The following is a 23,907-nucleotide window of genomic DNA, read 5'->3' on the forward strand; positions in this document are numbered from 1 at the left end:
TTATCAGAACACCCCAATCTAACAAAAAACGCCCCAAAACAATTCGAGCAGTATCAGCAGAAGAAAAATCCTCTCATGGGCAAAAACTGAAAGGTGTATTTCACATTGCATACCTCACAGTCACAAAATGTACCTAAGATAAAATACATTACGTTTATCATACGCAATTAGTGAGTAATTGGTAAGTACACATTAGTTTGGTATTTTAATATGCCTCATAGGTCACTTCTGCTCACTATATCTTATGTCCACTGGTCCTAAAATTTGAAAAGAGTTTGATCCCAATGGTGGAATTTACTGAGCTTAAATACTTCCGAAGGAGGGCAGCATCTACTGTGAGTGAGGGGGAAAATGCATTTGTGTACTGAAAGATTATAACTTGGCAAAAAGCCAGACAATATGAAAGCTCTAACCGCACTGAGGTGACCTGATGCTATGATGTCCTGACTCTGACCTTGTTGTTGCACGCTCTCCCCTCTCTTACCTATTTTCAGGTTTCTCTGTAAATCGATTTGTTTTAAAAAAGGTAGTGCTTCCTTAAAAAAGCATGTCCAGAAACATAAAACAAAAAACAAAAAAATAACACCTCTCCGCTTGCTAATCAAATCTGTAGCCACAGACATTGGTCTTCTGGCTTGGTTCAGCAGAGTTCAGATGTTGCAATCGTTCCAGCAGGGTGTGGTGTGTGTGTGTGTGTGTGTGTGTGTGTGTGTGTGTGTGTGTGTGTGTGTGTGTGTTTGGTAAGAGGCACTGAGGACAGCTGATGTAATGACTGCAAAACAGATTTCCGAGAGCTTGAGTGACTGGAACACTTTCAAGAAAGATATTTGGAAATAGATTTTGACTGTACATGTGAAAGCTTGAGACAGACGAGAGAAAGAAATCAAATAAAAAGTTAGAAAATATTTTATTTACAACAGACCCCCCCGCCACACACACAATTAATACAAATCCATTTGACAGCAGATGCCCCCGTGCCCTCCCAAAACCCCCATCTGATTGATCAAACAGATCACACTTTGCGTATATACAAAATAATTTCATAGTAGAATGCAGCTACTTTTTAAGAATTTGAAATAAAACTAAGGCTGAGAAGCCATATATCCATATAAAAATAATATATATGAATATATATTATACATGTGTAATATATGTAAGGTTTTTTAAATGGCATTAATTCCACAAAAAAAAAACAAAAAAAACATCAGCTCTTAAAGGCACAATAAGGCATATACTGTTTCATTTTCAACAAAGAGCTGACATCTTCATGGTAATGTGCCTTTTGCTGGCTTCACACTTTCTCACAGTTTCTGCAGATGACTGACACTAAAATATGTTACAGGCAATAATCTGATTTCTGACTTTGGCTAAAGCTGATTAAAAAGAGATAGCACCTTCACCCTGATGCCAAAACAGAAAATGTTCATTGTTGTGTGTGTGTGTGTGTGTGTGTGTGTGTGTGTGTGTGTGTGTGTGTGTGTGTGTGTGGTGTGTGTGTGTGTGTGTGTGTGTGTGTGTGTGTGTGTGTGTGTGTGTGTGTATTCATGCATTTGTGCGTGTTCACAAAGATATGCTGCTGCCTATGACGGTTGTAACGCAACGTGTAGATAAGCTGCACATGAACAACACATACTGTACTGTGTGACACATGGCGTAAAATATTCACAGTGATATATTTCTCCTCATGGCACATGAAGCTCACTGTGTTGAGCGCTCACAATTTTAAGCTTCATCTTGCCAATAAGAAAGTCCCCTCTCTTTCAGTTAGTCATAGACACTCGTGCTGATTGGTGCAATAGGTGGTAGTTTCATATTAAGTGGGCAGCCTACTCATTCACAAAATGGCCAGCCTCAGCAGTGGCTAAATGACTGTGCACCACAAGTTATTCACATGCTGCTGTCTAGACAAGATCTAACACTCACATTCTGTCTTTCTTTCCTTGATTTCTCTTTTTCCTGTTCCTCCCCATCTCTTTCTCATTTTCAGTCAGCCTGTCTGGCTACCTCCCTTTTTTTTCAACACAACCGCAGCACAAAGTGCTTTCTTGTTTAATTTCCAAAGTCATGATTTCAAAAATAAAATCTCTTTATTCTCTCTTTCAACTTTTCTTTACTTGTCCTTTTCTCCTGTTAAATTCTAATACAAGTCCTTCATGATCTCCTGCAGCAGTGGGTGTAAGCACATATCCACCTCCGTCTTCTTCAGCAGCTGGATGAGGTGGACGTGGTCGGTGACGATCTGACGCAGGTCGGTCATTTTCTGAAGCAGCTTGGCAAACAGTTGCAGAGAGTCTGGGTGGTTTAGTTTCAGCTGCAGCTCCAGCGCATGAAGAACCGTCTCCTGAAGCTGTTCAATGGGCTTCACGTTCAGCAGGCCTGGACGGTCTGGATGTGTGACAGAAACAAGGAAGATAAATCAGTGAAATTTCTGGTAATGGTGTCCATGGAGAGATGTATTGGTCCCCAAGAGAGGAAAAATATACAGAAAGAGGGAAGTGAAAATTGGATTGAAGAACCGGAATCAGTAACATGTCTAACTGGGCTACAGTAAGCGGTTACTTTACCAACAAGTAAAGCTATCAGTCCATCAGGAAACTCAATGCTAGGAGTGCCAGGAGCTACACTCGGCATGAATACCACCTTGGTAATGTATTTCCTGTCGTCAAACTGGCCTCCATCGGTCTCAGATCTCTGAATCTATGAGATAACCATGCCCAATTCATTTGAATATAAAAGATGGAAATAAATGGAGCTGGGAAATAAATATGGCAAAAGGGAATGAAAGTGCCCTGATATATAAGATTAGTCTATTAAAAACGTCCTTTTTTAAACATAAACCCATTAATAATAACTATATTTATGACTCATTTATATTGTTCAGGAATTATTTCATAGCCGTGTTAATTTATGTGTTTATTTATTTAATATTAACTTCAATGGCATTTCATATCTATTGGCAAAAAAATCCCTTAATTTAGCTGGCCTTTATTACCAGACCTAGATATATTATTGCAATTTACGAAAGCCTTCTTATCTTCATTTCAAGCTATAATCTTAGTCATTCAAGTTAATTATTGACTTAAAATGCCTGATTTGAATACTCATCAGGTCAAGGCTAGACTTTTATCAAGTAGCTACATGCAAACCAGCAATATTAGACCACACAATTTGGGTTTTAATATGGGAGTGCGTGAGAAAAAAAAACCCAGTCAGCAGTAATATCTTGTGTCTCACGGCAAACTGATAAATGGGTCAAGGCATGTTATACATAGTGTGTATAATGCAGTGGATTGATAAGCCACTTCACAACACTTTATATTCACAGTAAAAGAAATAGTGTCTGCCAAAAGAAATTCAAGATCATTAAATTAAAAATTTAGAAACCTTGATTGTTTACAGTAACTGGTTTAAATATATTATACATATATATCATTAAAAGCTTTAAAGATTTTTTAAAATAAATTGTTATTAATTTTTTAAAATATGTTTATTTGCTTTCTTGTCAAAAGGAGAAGATTGATACCACGCTCACATTTGTCCGTTCAATTTAAAGCTGGAGCCAAAAGATGGCCAGCTTAACTCTAAAGCTCAAAACATATATCTTGTTTGTTTAATCCATACAGAAACTGATGTGTTTTATTGGGGGTTTTGTGTCAGACTATTTCTTGGACCGAACCAGGCTAGATGTTTCCCCCTGTGCCTTGAGAGTGCAGGAGAGTGGTATCAGATGATCCCTTTAAGACTACTCCTCCTTGGCTACAATAATCAATGACATCTACAACAAAAACACACTCACCCCCGCTGAGGATAATGACAGCCAGAAACAGCGCCATGTCGCTGTCGTCCAGTTCCAGCGTGTTGAACTTGACTGAGAACTCAAACTTTGGTTCCATCATTTGACAAAAGGGTTTCCTGAGACTCTTGAGGAACTCCCGCGTCATGAAGATCTGTCCGTAGGCAATGAGGGTCCCGTCTTTGTTCATCAGAGGCGCCATCATGATGATTAAGACCTCGATCACACCATACTTCAGCAAAGTTACCTGGGAAAAGGGTAAAGGGTTGGAGTGAAGAGCTGATGTTAATTAGATCTTTGATAGATAGTTAGTAATTGTTAACCTCTATACGTGGTGACCAACAAAATCATTGATGACGAAACTGGAGTGACTGATGGTGCATCGAGATTTGAGTGTCAGAATGGACGAGCAGCAGTATTCGTGCCTCTCACCTGATCATTTAGATCCAGGTTTATGAATCCTGGTATACTCTTGGCGAACTCTGTCACTTCTCTCACTGCTTCAGCTGAACGTGATTGACAACTATGGAAGAAACGCAGCTCCACAGCGTCCAAAATGTTACACTCTGACCCCAGGTGAGCTCCCATGAGACCTGAAATCAGATGGGATGTGTATAGAAAAAACATACGTGGTGAGGCAGTTCAAGTAAGGTAAGGAAGGAAGATAACATTATGACATGACAACAAGCATGACATGCAAGTGCCTAATTTTAAAAGGAGAATAAAAATGTGTTTCTTTATTGGTGACTGATATAACAACATTGTGTTTGAAACACAATGCCGTTATATCAGTTGGTTGACAAATGAAATGACAAATAAAAAAATTAAACATCATGACAAACAGTATTTTGTGCTTCTTACCTCCATGTCCGACTGATAGGGCAGACGTCTGCGGCTGGTGCTCCTGGGTGGGTATCTGCTTACAATTAATAAACTGCTCTCCTTCCATTAGAGACTTCATGTCATGGATGACAAATGGCTGCAGGTAGAGAAGAAAGAATATGGAAGAAGAGAGATTTGTAGGAGTAGGAGAAAAAGCAAAAGAAAGAAAAATAAGAAAGAGACGTCAGCTCCACACAGGCCTTCTGAGGACATGAGAGCTACAGATATAATCACATATACTGTGTATGCACTTTGCTCATTCATCCGACCTGCAAAAGCAAACACCATAACTCTCATAAGTCTGATTTGCCAAGTAAATAAACCTTAGCTGCAGGCTGAGGCAGACAAAAACACCATTTCCAGGTAAATGAAGCTTAACTGAGTTAAAGTCGCCCTTACTGTTAAAACACTTGCATAGACATGCACCGGCCTGAATGATGAATGGTACCATTCACAAACTTAAATCTTCCTTTTTTACAGTGTAAAATGAATAATAACAGCAAGCATTTATCAAATCAAATGTCATAAAATGAAAAAGAATTTCTTATGTGAGCGAATTAAAGGCTATGGATGGTGGAATTGTGTTTTTTTGTATACGAACTGTCTGTGCAGGAACTATAATTCTACATTATATAAAGGTTTGTAAGGAAGTTAAGTGCATTCATATCAAGGTCTTGCATGTAAAAAAATGTAAACATTGTACAAAAGATAAACTCATTGTCTCCCTGTTTGTTTCAGAAGGTTTGCTGTGGTTTAGTAAATAACCCAAGACTCTCAATGATTCAGTGCCATGTGGCCACTATCACTGTGATGAACACAGTCATAACAATCAGACGAAAGAGATGTGGAGCAGCCTTGAACTCATCTGACTTTACAGAGAGAGGAGTAATAGAAAAGGCTCTGCTCGTACAGTAAATCCTCAGTTACAATGTAATTAAACAATAATAATAATTATAATTACTATTGAAGGCAAGAACTGTAACTGGTATTATTCCATTATTTACTGTACAATATTCAAAACAACACTATGATTTAATTATGCGCTTGATCCATGTGCTTCGGTTTGATTTTGGCCATTTGCAGTAATTCACCGACATTCAGTGACAGGTTCAGTTGTTCAGGCCATTTTCTTGTGGATTTCATTGCATATATATATATATATATATATATATATATATATATATATATATATAAATATATATATATATTTTTTTCTTTTTTTTAAAAGAAAAAATTTTTTTGGCCTTTTACTGCCTTTATTTGATAGAGACAGCTGAAGATAGACAGGAAAGGTGGGTAAAGAGAGGGGATGATACGCAGCAAAGGGCCGCAGGTTGGATTCAAACACTGGGCCGCTGCAGCAACTCTGTACATGGGTTACCGGCTCTACTCGACTGAACCGGGCGCCCCTTCATCGCCTATATTTGATAGCACATGCAGAAAGACAGGAAAGTGGGGAGAGAGAGAGGGGGCCGCAGGCTAGAATCCCCGGTAGTGTCCGGCCCCCCGGCCTTTATTTATTTTATATATATATATGTATGTATGCATATATACACACAGTATAGCATACCACAGTTTTCTTTCGTTTGCCAGTTGTAGTTTAATTGATGTGGATTTCCTGATTAAGTCTCTTTTGAATACTGAAATTCAATATCTCAAACTCTTAAGTACAAAAACACAGAAATAGATGATATCTCACATTTTGGCCAACACATTTTCCTACAGTCCACTCCTATAAATTGCCAAATGTCTTACCAAATTAGTTTGACATTTTGAGTAGGAATTTTGAAGCCATTACTGTACATCAGAGTGCTGAGCAACCATGTTCTCCTATTGCACAGTTTGACCACTGTAATCTGATATGTTTTATAACAGCCAAGACATGTAGAAACTAGTCAATCCACTTTTCCTGTTAGAGCGGCAATAAAAGCCCCATCTGAACTAAACTGAGCGAAGTAACATGAAGACAATGCTGGCAAAAATGTTAACGCATGAAGTGAGTTGAAAAGTTTAAAATACTTTAAGATCAAAGCTTCTACACTCCGTCAGTGTTTTTGTTTACTATTGTTTTTCCCTAAGCAACTGCTTGTTTTATTTAAAACTCTAGGCTGCACAGGGGAGAAAATTGTTATATATAATGCATGTGTAAGTGAAGATACAGAGACTTCTCATAGTTAAAATGGCTTTTTTTATGTCATATATTGGAGTTTGGTAGAAAATGTTATTTTTAGAAAATGCCTCAGCTCTGCTTTGTATCATCATTATTGGTTATGCTTAAGTATAAATGTACAATATGTGCTATTTGGGTTACTTGTGCTATTACTCAGAGTGGGATTCATAAAAAACATAAAAAATATAGGTCAGATCTGCAATATGTATCTCAATTAGGGAGAAAAGGTGGACAGGGACGGAGCAACTGGTCCAGCAGCTCAGATCGGTCTCAAATATTCTGGACATACTGTACATCCAGTATCCTGTGAATATAATCTATAACAGATACATTTTATATGTAAATGTAATCTGTAAAAAAAAGGACATTGTTGCCATGGCCTTCACCACAAACTCAAGCTGCTCATACCTTGCAGAAAATTCAATAATATGTTTTTGGCGTATGTAGACAATATGTATCACTCTCCCCCATTATATATACAAATATATAAAAGTAAAGTAGAATTACCGCATTATCTCCGGTCTTCCCAGAGAGGATGGCCCTGGCCTTGGCCTTGGTGAGGGGGAAGTATTTCAGATAGGCCTCGTACAGATGCCGGGACAGAGCCCTCAGATCTGCTGCCTCCGGGTGCATGTGCTCCATGTCAGACGAGAACTCAGCCAGCAGTTTCTCCTTCTCCGCCTGTGGCATCCGGCCAAAACGAATGGCTGGGAAAGGAAATGGACAGACAGAAACACACATTAGTGACTAGCGAATAGGCACAGATTGGTAGGCAGGCAGATACAGTATGTAAGAGCACATACAGAAGCATACTGTAAGTAAGAATACCCATACAGACAAACAGACACAGGTATATATATATATATATATATATACACATGCATGTACTTGATACACACATAACATTAAACGTACAGTCCATCAATTTCTTAAGACTGTATTATTTTCAAGGTCAACAACAAAGAAAAAACTGTTATAGTGTGCAACAATTCAAATCATTTTAGCAAAACTGAATATAAACTGAACATCTATGGATTTTTGGACTACAAATAAGTCACATAGCTCATATCATCATGAATGGGAAAATTGGCAACCACACATAACAAATGTTCCTCCTGTGGTTTTATGAGGTGTGTCTCATGAAGCAATTACAAATTAATTTTCCTTTAACGTACCAGAGTGGGATTTAATAGTATCTAGCAGTGTATTTGAGGATTGCTTCCTCAACTCACCCTTCTATTCCTTTTATTGAAGGAGAAACTAGGGTGCTAGCAAAACTCACAAAGGACCCTGTGATAAAAGACATACTGGTATATACATTTTCAAATTGACCTATAAGTTATAAATAATTTATTCCAGTTGCATTATGCTGGACAAAGGTTTATTTATATTCTAGATTTATGGCGAATGCGGTGAAAATGGCCGTTGAAATCTCACTGAAATTTGATGCTGAGTTGAGAAATGGTTAAATCAGATTTTTTCTATTAGTGGAAGTCATTCATTATCCCTCTATTCAAATCTGTGCTCTGCATTTACTGCAGTATGTACGTGATTGTGTAATGCTGACTGTGTGATGAATGCACGCCTTAAGCAAATGAATACAAACTAAAGTGGCCCTACCACCAACTGGCAACGAGCCAGCAGCAGTGACACAGCAGGTTGGAGAAATCAGTTGAGGTCTATGTACTCTGAGATGTCAATCATTGATCAAACAAAAACCCACACAGTGCCGATTTGCAAAGCATAGGCTGTGCCTCATTAAATAACAGTAGAGTGATATGAGGGAAGGACGAGGCAGGAAGAGGGACAGAGGTAAAGTGGCAGGAGAGGAGAAACAAACTGATTATAGTAGATGCCAGAAGCATGCTGTAAATATAAAGCAGTTTTGCTGTTGGGCAAACTTAAAAGACAAATACTGAAAAAACTGAAAAAGGCAAAATCTTCTGAGACAAAAAAAAAGGTGAGCTTACTTTAGCTGAAAGAATTCAGTGCATAACACAGAGCCTCAAAGTCCCTCAACCAACTCAAACAGCAATGCCAACGTCTTCATAAAGCCCAAGCTACACAATTCCCATAATGGAACAATAAAGGTTGTGTCTATGGCACGTAGATGAGTTTCTGCAAACAATGCCACAGTGCCAAAACCGAACTCAACAGTGCGACTCTACACCTGTCAGCGATCGTAAGTGTTCAAAATCTCAGCTAATGCTCACTTTGACCTTTGAGTGACATTCCGTAAAGCGAGAAGACACAGATGAGCAGCATGTGCCCCGTGGACAGTAGCTAGAATCTGAGTGAGACCTGTCAGCAGTCCTGTCATCATGTCAGCTGTGTGGAGTTATTTTAACCACAAGGAAGAAAAAAGCATAACAGCTGACTGAAATGTATGCATTTATGCAATTTATTTGAATGCTGCTGACCAATCAAAAATGCTGCTAAAAGTTCTGTGTGTGAAAAAATCCAAATAAAAAGAAGCAGCGGAATTGAGCTGAGAATAACTGAGTAATATTGTGGGCAATGTACCTCTTCATTCAGTGGAGTAAAGATGGTTTGGATTGTTTTTTATATGGCAAGGTCAACCGAAGTGCACCCATACAAATGTATTATGAACAACTTAGTTGTTTATGATATTGAGCCATCCCTATACAGAGTAAACTACTGTCTGTTATAGAGGTAGTAGATACAGATAGCATCTTCACCACAGGTGTAGATGGCGACTAGAGGCCCTGTTTTCAATTATTATATAGTTCTTAAGTGTTTCTTAAGTGCTCTAAACTCTCCTTTCATTTCAATGGGGAGCAGGGAGAGACACATTTGCTTCTAGGTGTGTATTGGCCCTACCTCTTGCTCTTACCCAAGTTAAAAAGAACTACTAGGCTCTCCAGTGTCGTGCCAATTGGATTTGAGAAAGAGGATGGGATTGACCGCTGCTCACACGCAAGAATATTTCACCAGCCCAAAATGACCACATCACACTTGTACTTATCTCTGCAAATAATTCATTTATCTCTCACTAACCTTAATGCACAATTCAATGCATCAGCCAGCCAATACAAACTGTGATACAGTTCGATTGTTCAACCTTCTGTAGCGCAGATTGGAGGCACTTTTTTTGGACGAAAGCCAAATGTGACTTTAAGACTCAAGGTGCGCGAAACTATGCTGAGAATATTCAGATATTATAAAGTTTGTAAATCGGTGCAACAAAACTAACAGGCAAGTCAGGGAGATGTCAATCAAGCACAACCTGTCCACGCCCCCACACAGTCATGACTTGACATGAAGTCAGCAAGTGATATAAGATGAGGCTTGAAACAACAAAGGGCAATCAACCAAACCATTTTACATCTGAACAGTCATGGAGGAGGGCAAAGATGTTTCACTGGAGAAAGAATTGTATTATTGTACACGATTTCTCTAGATATTGTACTTCTGTTGTGGAGCTTGTGCGGTGCCGTCGGCTGATAGCTTTCACCTTGTGTTTCAGTGGCTAACTCTACAGACAAACCAGAGTAAAAGAGACAGAATGTGTGGCAGATCGCAGGCGGTGCGAAAAATAAATGAACTATGTTACCACTACGTATTAAAGTATTAAACATCAGTGCCCAGTTAGCTCAGTCGGTAGAGCTGGCAACCCAGGGTTCGAATCCGACCTGCGGCCCTTTGCTGCGTGTCATCCTCTCTCTCTCTACCCACCTTTCCCGTCTATCTACAGCTGTCACTATTGAATAAAGCCAATAAAAGGCCAAAAAAATAACTTAAAAAAAAAAAAAAGTATTATACATACCTGGGATCAGCAACAACAGCAGACACAGCAGTAAACTGCATTTGTACTGTCAGTACAAATTTATCAGCCCGGAGGCGTATGAGCGTGGGAGGTGTCGGCAGCTTTGCACCGGTACGTTTATACCCTGACTTAGCATTTGTAGGTGTCAACACCTGTGTGGGTGCAAGGCCTGCACATGTGGATTTGCTCATTTCATTTGATTTGGTTGTAAATTGTAAGCTGACAATGGTAGCCAATTCTGTATTTACAACAAGCTAATTTTTTTTCAAATGTCAAACATTTTCAATTTAAAAATAGCTTTCATTATTGTCTGCTCATAAAAATTAAAAATTAAAAATAATCAGAAACTTTGGGACTCTGGGACCATTTCTGTCATATGTCCTTTTTATATAAGTTTAGAACACTCGGCTTGTAACTCAGCTGTCTACAAAGCGGTCCACTTGCATCACTGATTTGTAAGCATACCGTAAACAATGAGCAAACCTCTTGTGCAATTAACACTGCAATCCATAACTCTGCATACATTCAAACAGCAGCAAAACTGACAAAGCATCTACGGCTGTATTCATGGGGTTGCTAAACCACATTTTTGTGCACAGTGAAAATGTCTCCAAGCAAAGAAAACCAGTCAGTCATCAAATATCAGCATAGCTACTGCTTTTTGACCTTGGAACCGAGTGTTTAATTTAGCTTTCAACCTCAATTTTATCTTTGAATCAGTACTAGTTGTAGAAGTATACTGCAAGAGTGATGAGAACTGAAGCATGACCCAAAGGTTGTGATACAGGCCAAAGACCACAGAGGAAGCAACTGGCAACATATAAGGCAGTAGTGTACATTGCTGCATGTATTACCACCACACCTCAAAGACCAAATTGGCAGCAGTGCGGGGTAGATGTATTTTCTTCTTCAGAGGGCATCTGAGGCAGAAGAGTCTGCAAAGAGACATTTCCTGGCCCGCAATTTCAAAGAATCACTCTTTTAACCTGGGTCTGCCTATTTATAGAGAGCATAAAAATGAAAACACCTGAATGCACCGACGTTTTGACTTGTGTTACTGTCTGTATTGTCTGTGTACGTAGCTTTTCATGGCCTAACTGTAAATGTTCCAATATCATACGTAAGTGTATCTTTACATCATACATGGTGTGATTGTAGACTAATTGTTCTAAAAGGTGTATAGGACAGTATCACCATCTTACCGTTGTGTGACATGCCTACATTGAGGCACTTCTGGAAGCGGCAGTATTGGCATTTGTTGCGGGACTTCTTGTGAATGCGACAGTGAAGATCGCAGTGATCGTACACCAACTTTAACCTGATTGTGCGTCTGAAGAAACCCTACAAAGAAAGAAAGACAGAGAGGGACAATTATTTCCTTTACTAAGAATTGAGAGATTTCTGTCACAGTTGCAGGAAACATATGTTTTAATGTTTTCTTAGGAACTATTGGTGTTGGTAGACTTTAAAAACATTGTATGAGCCTTATAAATACAGATTCATCTGTATTATAGTTGAGACAGAGAAAGAGAACAATGAAATTGCAAATGATTATGTTATGATTATGATTATGATTAAGATCCTCTTTTTTTGTGAAAAGCATAAAAAATATTTTTGTTTTTCTACTTTATTATTCATCATCTGACTCAAGTTTGTTGTTGGTGGAGTAGCTCCATACAGCATCTATTGACTGATAATGCAGATTAGATACCTGGCTCTTTCTAATCTGTGAGGAAGTCAATCATACTGCCCACGAGCGCATTTAAAAGTAGATTGTATTTCAGGGTGGATTTGTGCTTTGATGTCTTTCAACCTTAGGACCAAAGGAGCCATAAGATTTGCGCTTATCTCAGCTATTAACTATGCAACCATGGTCAAACTCCCAACATACACTCCTACATGCAGTCACGGGTTTGTTGATGGCTGTGGTGCTTGTCTCTGATGACTAAGAAAGCTAATGGAAAGATGAACTGAAGAGAGCAGAAAAGACACGGAATGAATAATCTGAAGGCTGTAAGCTTTTATGAGGAGAATTGTATTTGTGTTTTTTCTTTCTTTGAAAGAATACAAATCCACATCTGGACTCTGTATGAACACCGGTGTGTTTGGCATCTGCATTCCTGTGATCCACAGATGTTCCTTTTTTTAATAGTAGGTTATTTAAAGAAAGAGGAAGTTAAAGGGGGTCAAGACTCCACCTCAATAAAGAATGTTTTCTGTTTTGAAACAATTAGGTGTTTGCCTGCTTGGCTGACCCCCTCTTCTGGTGAGTCTCCCCTGAGACTTCAGCAGAACAATGACTACTGTACCTTACCTTCATTCAGCCTCTGAAGGTACAGTATGACTTAAACTAAGTGAATGGAAAAACAGAAACCCTTGTACCTTGTAGTAGATTTAACCAGTCCTGACAGTGTCAGAGTGGTGCTGATTTAACTCTAAGGCTGTAGTTAGTTGGTAATATTGCATTTTATTGTATTACACTGTGAGTCGTTTCTATACTTTTGTTGCTCCAATATCTAAATAAGGTTGTTGAAATATTATAAACGCAGTCCATAATGTAGTCCATTACAATACCACCACAGTGTAAAAACCTAAAAACACGTATCATGTCCACACACAAACAACAAAAGCAGTAATCTTAACAGAAAGTGTAGCATTTTAAAAGATAAGGCTGATATTCTGTATTTTACTTATTGTCAACATCTCAACAAGTATCTCAATACTTTCCGACTTCCCTGTCTGTGGCTCTCAGCCCTGAGACGGTTGATTCCTGCTAAAAACAGAAATCCCCCTCACATACGTTCATTTTTAAAAGGGGAAAAAATGCTGAGTATTAGTAGTTTTAAGAAGCTGTTACACCAACAGGAGTAAATAGTGTATGTGACAGAAACTATATCCGTGTTCACGGTAATAAATAAACAATGAAGGAATAAGATATATCAACCTTTGGCTACACAGGAAGTACTTGTTAGTATCATCAATACATTTCTTAAATGTAGTATTTACACCAGGTCTAATGTAATTTTATTGAGTTGCATCATACAGGTATTTCTATTTTCATAGTTTCTGTTTTGGTATCAAAGTGTGGGTTGTTTATTCCAAAATTCAGTGGAAATGTTTTTAATTTACAAGTGATTCTATCCTTAAATAAAATTTAGGTTAGGAGAAGGAGGTTTCCATGTTTTCAAATGGTAGATTACTTTTTATTCTAATATAAATTCATCTAATCTAACAAGATCTACCAAAAGTCTTAGGGTTAGGCTTAGGGTGAGCTTTTCTTACACTGCAGAGTGTGCTGAATGTGACAGAAACACAGTAGCTTTTTATACTAATTTGTCTGGAATAAATTCAGACCCATGGAAACTTAAAAAAATCAAATGAACACAACAAAACACACACAAAAAAGCATACGTAGAAGTGCTGCTGTTTCTGAAAATCCATCTCATATGTCTTTGGAGGACAATGTCACAATTTATAGCTCCTCTTCTTATAATGTCTCAAAAATTCAAAGAAAATGGAAATATGTGTGAAACTTCACCCCCACTCTATTAGTTATTTATACTCTATACTGACAAACAGATAAAGGGTTTAAGGGGCTGGCTGTAGAAGCACAAGCCTTTGTTGAATACTTGCAGAGTGGAAAATGTATGGGGCTTGTGGTTAAAGTGACAGACATCAAAAAGATGAAAGAATGCTCACTTCTCTCCATGCATTATAAATTATTTATTCCACCAACATGTTTCACCGAAGAGTGAAACACAGTGACAGAAAAAGGAAGACTGGCAGAGAAACAAAACGATTCGCAGTAGAAATTGTTACACCCTTTGCCATTTCCTGTTTGACTCTGAGGTGGTACGGCTGTCAATTTTTTTTTTCTTCTTGATCTTGAGCATTACCTTTTTTTTGGGGCAGCAATCACTTTTTTTCCACTACTGTGCTCTGCAATTTAAGCTATAATAAGCATCTCTCAAATCATTGATGGCCAGATTTTCTAAAAAATAAAATAAAATAAAAAATTGAGGAAAACTGGTTTGGCCATTTTCTTTCCTCTTGAAAACTGAACAAAAATATGACAGCAGAGCCCCGAGTGTGTAAATGTCTAACCAAAGCACACATAGAGCAGAGACTCAGAGTCTCTCTGAGGACGAGGATGTAAATTTCTAGATTTTAAAGTAGAACGGACTGCGCCTTCTGGGTGTTCAAATGTGTTACTGATTGTTGAACAAATCCACGGACAGACCAATGCTTTTGTCCTTCTCCCAATACTTGAAGACTTCCTGACCTTGTCTGTGGCTGCTACAAACCCATTTATTTATAATAAAGATGTAAACATTTTTAAGAAAAGGTTATAAATGAATAATTTCTTTAAAAAAAACTGGAGATTGTGTTTTTTTAGCAAACATTACTCAGGCATATGCAAATAGTGCATTTGTTGGGGACTATTTTTAGTAGCAAGATGATGTATATGGGATTGACTGTCTCTAAATTACTGTGCCCATATACTTTGTACTGATAGAACACTTTTACCAGCGCAGTTGTGTGGCTCATATAAGTTTTCTCCTTACAACAAAGAACACTGACAAAATTACCCTTAAATTCTCCCCCAGTTTGGTAAATGGCCACATTTTGCATGTGGTTTGCTTACACATTTTATTTTCATCTTTACTCATCGTGATATTTTTCAGTCCTACCTTACAGCCCTCACAGGCATGGACACCATAGTGAAACCCAGAGGCTTTGTCTCCACACACGCGACACTCGATGTTCAGTGCTGCTGCCGGCGTATCGTCCTGGTGCTTGGAGAACACGGGACAGTCAGAAAACTGTGGAGGCGACTCCGGCTCCAGCTTGATTGAGTCTAACAGGAAAAAACATTATCAGGCAGGTAGGAAACACCAAGCACGGGGAGATACAAAAAGCTAAAACTTTCTTATTTCACCTCTTACATAAATTTTAAGGTTGTTGGTTAACCAGGTTTGACCTGGTTTTGTATCCTGTAATGCACAACTCTCATGTTTTCAGCACAAGTACTAATCAATATCTTGACCAACTCTCCTCTAAACATGGTATACTTGATGCATTTTCTCATTAAAGCTAATGCCTTGATTCCACTGGACATGACTCTATAATAGTGCGTCTGCAATGCTGTTTTGTTCCACCCTCTACGTGGCTTCATACACTACCAGGATCGTTTCAGAAGCACGTTTTGCCTGCCAGATTTAGTTGATTTGGTAATTTTTCCATAGGAGTGTCTACTTGTTGGAGACTGTGCTTTCTATATTAGGACGCCTGTACTTTCAATTGGCCTGCCTGAGGAAATTAGACAAGCTAAATTGGTTTCATCTTTTAAATCCCTTCTAAAAACACACTCAGTATCTCAACAGAGAACAGGCTTTTATCAAATTTAAATAATATTTCCTTTGTCTCCCTGTGATTTTTTTTGTATACATATTTATGTTAAGTGTTTGTCTGTTCTTAATAGTATCTCTGTTTGTGTGTTTTGGGTTGTTTTGGTTTACTTTATATATTGTCTCATATATTGCATATTCTTTACTGCTGCTGTTTTTGAGTGTATGTAAAGCACTTTGCAAACATTGTTTTTAATAGAGTGCTATACAAATAAAGTAATTTTATCTTATTGTTATTTAGTCTGCACAGGGGGTTTCATTTTGAAAAATGAACCGGATGCTCCATGCCATTCGGGGTTTGACTTTCTGCCCAGCTTCATCTGCTCAGTGCACCTTGATGTGGCTTCTGTCAAAAAAAAAACTATGTGCATTTTAAGCAGAGCAGAGTGGAGAACTGGGACGCGTCTGGTGGAATCACTAGCATAGTCTACAATGGACACGGTCAGCTCTGGTGGCTGTGTCACAGCTACAATGCAATGCAGGCGTGCGTGCCAGGTAGAATCAATCTTTTATGCTTTTATGACTTGAGCCACTTCAAACAAGTTGCGTAATTCTGTGTCTACCCCCCTGCAACTGAATTTAGCTGCAAAGCTTGGTGCGCAAATAATTGGTGTAAAGAAACTAGATAACATGTTTTAGCTCTGCTTAACCCATTGTACAGACTGGACTTACTGTGCGTGTCCTGCTCCATCCTGTAGCTGTGCATGTTGGTGTAGTCCATGTTGGTCAGGTGTTCTTCGCTCTGCGTTGGGCTGGGGTCATAGGCCACACCAGCAGGGGAGATGCAGGATACAAGCGAGGGAGACAAGGAAGACGGGATGGAGGACGAGGAGATGGAGGCGTAGTCCAACGTGGACAAATGCTTCATGTCGAGGGAGTGGGAGCTGTCGTCCAGCTCTGACAGGTCCACGGCGTTCAGACTAAAACCGACAGGCCAGGCTAGGAGCTGCTGGGTGTCCACCATGTCTACTGTAGAGAGAGATGAAGCAGTGGTGAGACAGCTGATGCAATATCCTCTGTTGACTATATGTGGCCTTGTTAAAAGAAAACAGCACTAGAGGAACCAGAGAGAGGAGGGGAGGTAGAGGAAAAGTTAGAGAGACAGAGAAAGAAAAGGGAGGATGAGATTAAAAATGAAAAGAGAAAGAGAGGAAGGGAGAAAGAAAGATGAAAATATACACGCACCAGCCCACATGCTACATTGTACTTAGTGTTAATGATTAAATATGTCCGTTCAGAATACCCCAAAACAATCCATGGTGAGTACCCCTGGTCCCCCAGCTCATTCCTGCAGTGTGTCTGTTATCTGGTAAACAGGGAGGCAGATTGTGTCACAGGGAGTACAAGGCGAACTCTGGCACTGAGGAACATCTCTTCTGCTCAAAACACCGTCTTCCTCTGTTGCTGTTTGGGTGGCTCACTGTGTGATTGCCCAACTAAAGCACACAGAGAGTAGGGACTGTTTGAGCCTCAGTCTGTCTGGGGCCAAGGATGTAAGATTCTAGCTTTTGGAGTAGAACGGGCTGCACCTTCTGAGTGTTGAAATGTTTTACGGATTGTTAATTAAGATCCCAATAAACTTTCAGACTTCCCTACTTTGTCTGTGGGAATAATTTGCTCAATTAACGCCAGAGTCTTGGGAACAGATTTCTACCACACAGCTCTGTCTAGATATAATTTGGGCACCTCTTGACAAATCACATATTTCGGTGATATTTTAATTGAAAAGATGTAAACAAGAGAAAAAGATGTATGACGTGGGCCATTAATAAAATATTTTCAGCAAACATGAATGCATAGTTACGTTTTATATCATAAATTGAACAAAAATATAAAAAACCAAACCACCATTGTGGTGTGTGAAAAATGTTTGGGCACCTTACATTGTCAGTACTTAGTAACCCCTTGGCCACCACAGTTCCCATAAACTACCATCTCTAAATTACATTTCACACTGTGGAAACTGCAAGCTGACAACGCTTTGCTGTCTTTGTCTAGCTTCTCCATTAGCGGGCATCAATAACTTTCATTTTCAGTCTTACACAGCTGCTTAGCGGAACCTTTAGTTGGTGAGTGCTCACACAACGTTTGAAGAGTCACAGCATATGTAAAGCTTTGAACTTGGCATCAGCTGACATTTCCTAATGACTACTGTTAATGTGCTTCAGGCCTAAGGAGCTGATGAAGATGTGAGACCGAGAAAAAAATCAGAGTCTGCAGAACTCTTAAGGTGCCCAAACTTTTGCACATACCACAATGCTGTTTTTATTTTTGTTCATTTAATGACATAAAATGTAACCTATGCATAAATCTCTGCTGAAAATATTGTGTTTTATGTCCTAGAAAGGCTATGTTTACATCTTTTCAATTAAAAAATATTCAAAATAGGTAACAGGTGCCCAACTTTTACATACAACTGTATTCTACTCTTTGTTGATACAAATGAATGAAGGCTCTTCGGTCATTCAAATACCTAACTCAGATCAGACATTAGAGGAGAGAAGTCGGCTGAGATGGTCAAAGTTCAGTCATCAGCGGTTACTACAGTCCACACAAAGCAAACTACATACAATGCTACATAATCAGGGGTAAGTTTGTACAAGGCTGTTTGGTGAGTCAGAAATGAGTAGAATATCTTGTTTATGTGATGTATTGAATTGTTAATGTAGCTTTTCTCAACTACAGGCCCTATTGATAAAAGTGTTAGAACATGTTTCAATCTATTACAAAAAATAGTTTATATATTTATGATACTGATATTCTTAAAAGGAAGGCTACATAGAATTCTGGTTGAAATATTAAAGGGTAAGGCTGAAGATATTCTTTATTTTTGTTCTTGTCAACAAATTAAAAGTCCAAAACCAACAACATGTTCGTCCATCTATCAACACTTACTGATGATGATCAATGTGTCTTTCTTAATTCCACTACAGGAATGTTTTCCCACATTTTTTCTCTTCTCTTTAAAGAAGGGGTAAGTCATGCTTGAATTCTGACCTTGATTTAAACTAAAGTCAGTCTAAAAAGGAAAAGATAAACTAGCAACAGTTTATAAATAATCAATAGAGTAAAAGGTCTGTGTACTGAACCACCTGTCCTGCCAAACAACTTTTTGTAACCAACATCGAATCTCAAAATAACCCTCCTCTCATCAACCTTGAGTCCCTGATTTGGAAAAACTGTAACAAAGAATGTGTTGAATTATGCAACAGGACAAAACTAAAATAGCAATACTCCGCTGGCACAGTAGCTCCAGGTATAGAAATGGCTTGAAATGGCTCCAAATTACTTGGCAAAACATCCCCGTGGAGCAAACATCCTCCTTTCTCAACTACTTATTGTTTCCTTTTTGCTTGTTTGGACTGTGGCAACAAAAATCAGCGGGGGGATCCACTTAAAATTCACACCGACTGTGACATTGTTTCAGAAAAAGCAAGAGGGAAAGGAGTGTGTGTGTGTGTGTGTGTGTGTGTGTGTGTGTGTGTGTGTGTCCACAGGCTGTAGCTTCCACTGTCTTGGAAGCTTCTGCAGGGGAAAATGCTGACTATTAATAACCAAAGAAACCTGGTTATTTTTCCGTTTGTTGGCCGGTTGCCAGCCAATCTAAACTAAAATAGATGGAGCATTCGAGCGACTTGTGTCCTGGTTGGCGTCAAGTCATCATATGGAGACAGAAATTTAGTGGGAGAGAGAGCTCTTGAGATGATCAGTAGGAGAGATAAAGTGAAAGGGGTGACAGAGAGCAAGTCCCCAGACCACTTCAAGAAACCAAACTGCACCCTAGAGTCTTCAAGAAAAAACCCTTATCTTAGGAAATTTATGCGCTGTACTCTGCAGACTTTTCAATACAACTAAGAGAAAAAGGAAGGTGGCTGCAGCCGGGCAGTTAAACCATGGTGCTTAAATCATGTCATGAAAACAAGTTTGTACTGTAACTTCTCTCCTGAGACTGTTCACGGAAACACTGTAGTACAAAATCTACTGCCACCAACAAGTTTGTATCTGTGAGTGCTGTGTGGGCAAACAACCTGTCAGACATTATGAAAGGTGACAGATGATTAGTAAGGTGTATGCAGTGTGTTGTGTTTGTAGTGTGTGTGTGTGTGTGTGTGTGTGTGTGTGTGTGTGTGTGTGTGTGTGTGTGTGTGAAGCACGTGCGTGTCTCCTGGCAGTTCTCAGATTCCCACATGTCAGAACTTGTCTTCCAGGTAAGAGTACATCGTGTAGGAGTACTTTCTATCAGCTATTGCCTCATTCATGACATAATAACAAAAGGCCAACGGCAAATTGGAAGGCAGGTCTGGCAAGCTACCGTATCGACGAGACGGACTGACGCTGTGTGTGTACGTGAGCATTAACCTTTCCGTGTGAAATCTTTTAAGTATCGTTGACCGGGCAAAGACACTGACTGAGACAGGAGTTGAATGAACAAAAAGTACAAACTGAAAAAAAGCGGCATCATTAAACAAAATTTCGATTACTGAAATGTTAACTTCAAGAGAGGGAGGAGGAGAGTCTGAAAGCAGTGGTTCAGGAAAAAGTGGTGAAACCAACAGGTCATACAAGAGATGTGAAATCGTTCCTTCGGGGACAAAGTTGCAAAACTAATGAAACACATTCATATTTCCTCACCACAGGAACAATTCGGTCCAAAATGGGCTGAAGCAAAGGCTGGGGATCAGGTTACTGAAGCAGAGAGTGGGTGAAGCTCTTTTTGTACCTTTGAATGTAGAGTTTTATTGAAATGAATGAATGAGCCTTTTTTATGAAAAAGTCCAAAGGAAGAAAAACACTTACAGAGTGCAACAAAAACTCAACAAAAAGACTGAAAGAATACAAAAAGCTCATAATCAATAAGCCCTGCAGTCAGAAAATATCCAGTGTCATCATCATTTTTTCTGAGGGTGTAGAAGCCTCCAATACACCCCTACACAGTAAGTCATTTAACAGTCAAACAAAGAGAATGTGAGGTGGGGAATAGTTTAGGAGAGGAGAGAAGTCAACACAGAAGCCTGTCTGGTATATTTAGTAATGTGCAAGACAAAAGGCAGAACCTGCCCTGCTGCATTCAGACACATTAACACTCTTATCTGCGCTGTTTGAATAAAAACTATGCTCCCTCAGAGGGTGAGAACTACACCACTCATGTCAAAGCAATCACTCCATCAAAAGCACTTTTGGAAACATATTTTGATATTTTAAAATATTGGGTAGCTAAGTGAGAACTGTAAAATCTGGATACAATATATACAACATTTTTGATGATGTTTGAATACAGTAGGTGTGTGTGTGCGTGTAATATAAAGGACATGTTGTTTTTGCAACAGGGTTTTGTTTTGCAAAGTAAGCCATTTACTGTATATTATGGCAGTATTTCTGTGTATATGAATGTGTGTATGTGTGACACATTGACAGAAAGAGTTAGTGCACAGAGCTCAGTGACTTCCTGACCTCTTCATGTAAAACAGCCTGTGGTTCAGTGTCAGTGACTAAAACAAAGATATGCCCGCCTGCATGTCTGCCTCACAGTCCCCACAATTTCTTTGAAAAGATTAAGTCTGCTTGGTTTTTGCCTGGTTAATCCTGCATGAGGAAACTGTAGAATACAGTAAAAAGATCATGTGTTGTGATAATGCTGTGCTTTATTTGTAAGTCGCTGATTTTACGACACTTTACTCACTCTGCACTGATACACTGATGTCACACTTTCCTAGTTTATACTACTGTCATACTGTACTTATTAGTACTATACATACATATTCTACTGTACTGGTTCCACCTTACTTACCTGGTTACTTACTGTTTACATTTCAGCATATACATATATATATATATATATGCATTACTGCCTATTTATATGCTGTTTGTCCATCACAGCCGTCATACTATATATCTTTATATGCATCAATCTCCCAGTCTCCTTACGTTATGTTACGTTATGTAACATTATGTATACAACATTACTGCAAATCCTGCTTACATAGTGTTATATTTTATTTTTTTATATTATATAATAATATATATCTATATTTTACTGCTTCCACTATTATATGTCTTTAGATTTTTTTCCATTATGTGATCTTGTAAGAGCCTGAGATCTAAGCCTTTTATTGTCAATGACTGCTTCACTGTAATCGTTGTCTACATGACTAGAAAATAACTTCAAAAACAGCATGGTGTAAAAAGTTGCATGTAGTGTAAATGCTGAAAAAGCTGTCATCCTGCCTCACTCTTCAGGAAATTAGCACTTTTACTTTGGTGGTGTGAAGCCACTATGGGCAGAATTACCTGAAAGGGCCGTCCCCTTCTGCTATGATCAAACAGGAGAGTAATGGAAAACCATGTGCACACTAAGTGTCAGCCAGAGGTCTGGACTGCCCTCTCGACAGAAACGAGAGTCTCCTCCTGTCTGACAACCCACTTGCTCAGTTGGTACTGAATTTACTCATATAACTTCAAAGCTTGGCTCAGTGGGAGGTAAAAAACCACAATTTTTTATCTGCTTGGCACAGCTCTGACTAAAACAGTACCCAGACAACCTCTCTCTGATTTCTATTTGATTTTTCATGTAATTTTTGTGTTTCACCTTCCAAAGCAAGTAAAGTAGAGCACTGATAAACACCAGGTGAACCTGAGGTCACATTAAGGGGGAGGCAACACTTCTTAAAAACAGAATCTAATTAAAGAAAATGTGCTATTCTGCATTTTAAAAAGCATACTAATCTATAGAGTTTACAAAGATGCACGCACAGGTTTGATTTATTATACAGTTGAGGATATTCTTTAATATCACAACTACTTCATGTCTAATTGTAACTTAACCTGGTTCATGCATTTACACAAAAACAACCACAAGAACACAAAGTAAAAGACTGTCTGAAGAATATGACCCAGTTCTTTTGCCCATTTGGCCCTTATTGGAAAGAAAACTGTAAGAAAATCTTTGAACGGCAGGTTTTTGAGCTCACTGCTGGTACTACCAAATATCATAGCAAATCATATGAGGTGACGGACTCCCTGAGAGAAGGCATACTGCATATCAGACAAAACTGACTGACCTACTAATAAGCCCTGATTGCTGAAAGACTAAAAGTGGAAATCGACTCGCCACACAGCTGTACAAATGTATTCAGTGCTGCTGTCCGACGACCTAAAGCATTTTTTCAGATGTAGCCATAGACTGGTCAGTGTAGCTATCTACAACTCATGCACTGATTCACACACACACACACACACACACACACACACACACAAACAAACACACAGGGTACAGGACAGTCCACTCACCCTGTTTCTCCCAAGCGTGTTCAGTGTCAGCTCACTGACCAGCAACCTAGTGACAGTGGCAGTGACAGAACAGACACGCGCGTTTGTGTGTGTGTGTGTGTGTGTGTGTGGTTATACTTTTCCTCAGGAAGTGATGACCGATAGAAAGGGAACTACACAAACACATTTTCTCTCTCTGACAGAGTCTACGCTCAGCAGAAGTTCAGACAGCTAACTATCATGTGGTCTGTGTGTATATGTGTGTGTATGTGTGTGTGTGTGTGTGTGTGTGTGTGTGTGTGTGTGTGCGTGTGTGTGTGTGTGTGTGTGTATGTGCCACAAACACATACGTCTTTCATTCCTGTTTTTTAATTTTATTTCTGCATGTCTCTGCGTAACTGTACAGTATATACTTGTGTATGTGTGACCATGTGCCTAAATGTGTTTCCTTCTATTTGTGTTCTCTCCTGTGTGTGTGTGTGTGTGTGTGTGTGTGTGTGTGTGTTTGAGTGTGTGTGTGTGTAAGGTGGTAGACATCAGATGCAGATGATTTCCTGTTGCTTCACTCTGACAGGCGACCTCATCATGCCTCTCTGGTTGC

At 39.0% G+C, this 23,907-nt stretch overlaps 1 protein-coding gene across 1 annotated transcript in view; it reads right to left on the reverse strand.

Moving 5' to 3' along the window:
* Positions 1 to 888: 888 nt before the first annotated feature.
* pparg (peroxisome proliferator-activated receptor gamma) overlaps positions 889 to 23,907 on the reverse strand; it is a 31,025-nt gene continuing 8,006 nt past the window's right edge. The window contains exons 2-9 of the mRNA XM_051415454.1: positions 16,713 to 17,009; positions 15,324 to 15,490; positions 11,835 to 11,973; positions 7,353 to 7,552; positions 4,655 to 4,772; positions 4,226 to 4,386; positions 3,797 to 4,040; positions 889 to 2,385 (exon numbers count right to left, since the gene is read on the reverse strand). Coding sequence (XP_051271414.1) covers positions 2,138 to 2,385; positions 3,797 to 4,040; positions 4,226 to 4,386; positions 4,655 to 4,772; positions 7,353 to 7,552; positions 11,835 to 11,973; positions 15,324 to 15,490; positions 16,713 to 17,009 — 1,574 coding nt within the window. The 3' untranslated portion in view covers positions 889 to 2,137. The remainder of the gene's footprint in view (positions 2,386 to 3,796; positions 4,041 to 4,225; positions 4,387 to 4,654; positions 4,773 to 7,352; positions 7,553 to 11,834; positions 11,974 to 15,323; positions 15,491 to 16,712; positions 17,010 to 23,907) is intronic.

The sequence above is a fragment of the Dicentrarchus labrax genome, unplaced genomic scaffold (genome assembly GCF_905237075.1).
Source record: "Dicentrarchus labrax unplaced genomic scaffold, dlabrax2021, whole genome shotgun sequence".
NCBI classification, from domain to species: Eukaryota; Metazoa; Chordata; class Actinopteri; family Moronidae; genus Dicentrarchus; species Dicentrarchus labrax.